Source organism: Brachyhypopomus gauderio, unplaced genomic scaffold (genome assembly GCF_052324685.1).
Source record: "Brachyhypopomus gauderio isolate BG-103 unplaced genomic scaffold, BGAUD_0.2 sc81, whole genome shotgun sequence".
NCBI classification, from domain to species: domain Eukaryota; kingdom Metazoa; phylum Chordata; class Actinopteri; order Gymnotiformes; family Hypopomidae; genus Brachyhypopomus; species Brachyhypopomus gauderio.
This window is the reverse complement of record NW_027506902.1, coordinates 317434-320538: the sequence shown is the minus strand read 5'-3', so window position 1 is coordinate 320538 and position 3105 is coordinate 317434. Positions and strand designations below refer to the sequence as shown.

General features: G+C 62.3%; 1 protein-coding gene across 1 annotated transcript; it reads right to left on the bottom strand.

The window, feature by feature from the left end:
• Nucleotides 1-652: 652 nt before the first annotated feature.
• On the bottom strand, nt 653-2858 carry erfl3 (Ets2 repressor factor like 3). Its single transcript, XM_076991139.1, has 3 exons — nt 2746-2858; nt 1362-2335; nt 653-1252 (listed from the first exon to the last, which is right to left on the bottom strand). The coding sequence occupies exons 1-3, from the start codon at nt 2756-2758 to the stop codon at nt 677-679; spliced, it is 1563 nt and encodes a 520-aa protein (XP_076847254.1). The 5' UTR covers nt 2759-2858; the 3' UTR covers nt 653-676.
• Nucleotides 2859-3105: the final 247 nt, after the last annotated feature.

The window sequence follows — 3105 nt, the reverse complement described above, 5'->3', positions numbered from 1 at the left end:
ATTTCCAGGTCAAGCTTCATACAGGTGACAGCTGGGGATTATCCGTGTGTGTGTGTGTGTGTGTGTGTGTGTGTGTGTGTGTGTGTGTGTGTGTGTAGGATCCCTGAGGGATTTGGCCAGGCTGGTTATGTGTATCTATAGCACAGCTTATAGAGCATCTCCACCAGTCTGTGTGAAGTGCGGTGTCTCTGGTGTGAGCGCTGGCCCGTCTGACGACGTACGTGCACAAGCGGCTCCGTCTCTGCCTCCGCGCTGGGGGGGTTCTGGGGGGGTGGACGGATTCGCCTGCAGGCACTTCACTGAATAAAAATCCCTTTCACAAAGGTCAAAGACTCCTGAGGGTCAATGTTTGTGTGTTTGTGTGTGTGTGTGTGTGTGTGTGTGTGTGTGTGTCGTTCCTTCCCGAGTTATGGTCATCATTAGATGTAGCAACGTGTATGCTGGTAGAAGCATGTCCAGAGGTGGTGGTGGTGGAGGAGGGTGGAGGCACTAGTCAGTCTTCAGCTCCGGGCTGCTGTATAGGTGTGCGTGCCGGACACGAGAGCTGGTGTGTGTTCCTCCGTCAGTGTCATCCTTCTCTTACACGAGTGTCTGGAGTCTCGTGGGCGTGGCGTCCCTCGTTCCCGGGGGGGGGGGGGGGGGGGGGGGGGGGGGGGCGGAGCTCCGGCCGTGGACGTCAGCAGTCCTTGTTCTCCAGGGACAGCTGGGCGGTGGCGCGGTGCAGCTCGGTGCTGATCTTGCGCTGGCCGTGAGGGGGGGTGCCGCCCCCCTCCGCCCGCTGCCCCTCCCTCTCCTCCCCCCCCCGCACCTTCTTGTCCTCCTCCTCCGTGTGCTGCTCCTGGTCCCAGCGCCGCTTGAAGCGCAGCTTCAGGGGGATGCACTGGGCCCCGGCGGAGGCCGGGCCGGGGACCGGGCCGCCCAGAGCCGGGGGCGTGCCGGGCTCGGTCTTCACCACGGGGCTGGCGCGGGGCGAGGACGCGGGCGGGCCGAAGAGCGAGGGCGGGGCGGGGGCTTTGAAGACGTCCTCCTCCAGATCGTCGTAGGGGAGGGTGGGGGCCACCGTGCCGTTGGACTGCCGCCTGAAGATGTGAGGGTGGTGGTGGAGGTGGTGGTGGTGGAGGTGGTGGTGGTGGCGGTAGAGGCGGTGGGAGGCGAAGGGGTCGGTCTCTTCGTCGCGCTCGTCCGCGTCCTCGTCGCTGATGTCGGTGACCTCCACCTCCTCTTCCGATTCGATGTCGGAGATGGGCTCCACCTGCGCGGTAAAGGTGGAGGTTAAAGACACAGCGGAGCAGACCGTGTTCGTGCGTCAACGTTTACGGATAAAGACGTTCGTTAAGGACGAGCGTCGCTGCGGTCAGTACCTTGATCTTGGGCAGGCCGACGCTGCTGACGGAGCCGCTGGACGAGGAGGTGGAGAGGAGGCCCGCGCCCCCTCCGCCCGAGGTCAGCTCGCTGCCGAACGACAGCGAGGAGCCGGAGGAGAGCGAGCCCTGCCTCCCCTGCGCCTCCCGCTGTTGCCGGCGGCCCGGGGGTGGCGGCTGCAGCTTGAACTTGAAGGGCGAGGGGTGGGGCTCGTCGGGCAGGGGGAGGGGGTGGGCGGCGACCGGGTGAGGGTGGGAGTGGCCGGGGGCCTGGTGGGCGAGCACGGAGGGCCGTTCGGCGGCGGCCGAGACCCCGGGGAGGGCCTTGTCGGGCCGGTGGGGCTGCGGGACCACGATGTTGGGGTAGTGGAAGAAGGCCCGCGGGCTGAGGTGGTAGTTGTAGACGCTCTGCGTGTGGGCCTGCAGGTAGCGCTGCATGTCCTCGGGGTTGAAGGAGAAGATGGAGCCCGGCATGGGCGACAGGCTGGGCGACGGCGTGTAGGGCAGGTGGGAGCCCGGCGTCATGGACAGCGCCGGCGAGAGAGGCGGGGCCAGCAGGGCGGAGCCTCCCGCCCCGGGCAGGGGCGACACGGGGAAGGGCGACAGCGGCTCCGGGTGGACCCGGTGGGCCGCCGCGTCCGGTGGGCGGTGGCCTCTCGGGGCTCCGCCCCCGGCGTACATGCGGAACATGCCGTCGTGGGGCGGGCGGGGGTGCGGGGCGGCGCGGTAGCCCCTCTCCGGGGCTCGCTCCTCGCCACCGCCCCCCTCGTCCACCTCGGAGTTGACGGAGGTGCCGTCGCTGCAGTCGGAGACGGAGCCGCGGGCCAGACGGCGCCCCACGCCGGCGAACACCCCCGGGCTGCGCAGCTCCTCCGCACTGGGGGACAGAACCTCCGACGGGGTGGAGGGGGGGAAGCGGAAATGAGTCACGGCCCCCGTGGGTACTGGGGGGGCGCTCTGGGGTACACCCACTCCTGGGGAGGGAGAGAGGGAGGGAGAGATGAAAGGAGGATGAGAGAAAGATAGGAATGTTTAAAGAGAGAGAGAGAGAGAGAGAGAGAAAGAAAGAGCGATAGAAAGAGAAAAAAGAGAGAAAGAGAGAGAGAGAGAGAAAGAGAGCGATAGAAAGAGAAAAAGAGAGAGAGAGATAAAGAGAGAGAAAGAGAGAGAGAGAGAGAGAGAGAGAGAGAGAGAGAGAGAGAGATGGAAAAGCAGTAGGTTGTGTGTGTGTGTGCGCATGTCACCGGCGTGGGAGTAGGAACACAATGAGTAGGCTCACACACGTGCGTGCCGTAATGTTTGTGTGGGAGGTTAAAAGACAGTGTGCAGGCAGTGTGTGTGTGTGTGTGTGAGTGTGTGTGGCGGAGAACGGAACGGCCTGTACCTGATGACCCCATGTCTATGAAGGGGTAGTTGACGAGAACCAGCTTGTTGAAGTTGAACTTGTAGGTAAAGCGTTTTCCTTTAGTTTTATGCAGGATCCTCTTGTTGTAGTAATACCTGTTGGAGAAGACAAACACGGTCGATGTGACGCTCAATACTTGAGAATGTCCTTACTGTGTACAAAACAAAATCTGTTTCACTGATTCTGTGTCGTGTGTCTGTGGATACTGGACGGCTTCGAGGACATTTTCAGTTTATATAACCCAGTGGGTCCATTTTCTTCAGCTCCTTATATAATTCTCACTCCATTCTCTTATATTTCCTTTCTCAGTTTCTGTCTATACATTAACCTGTGTCCCTC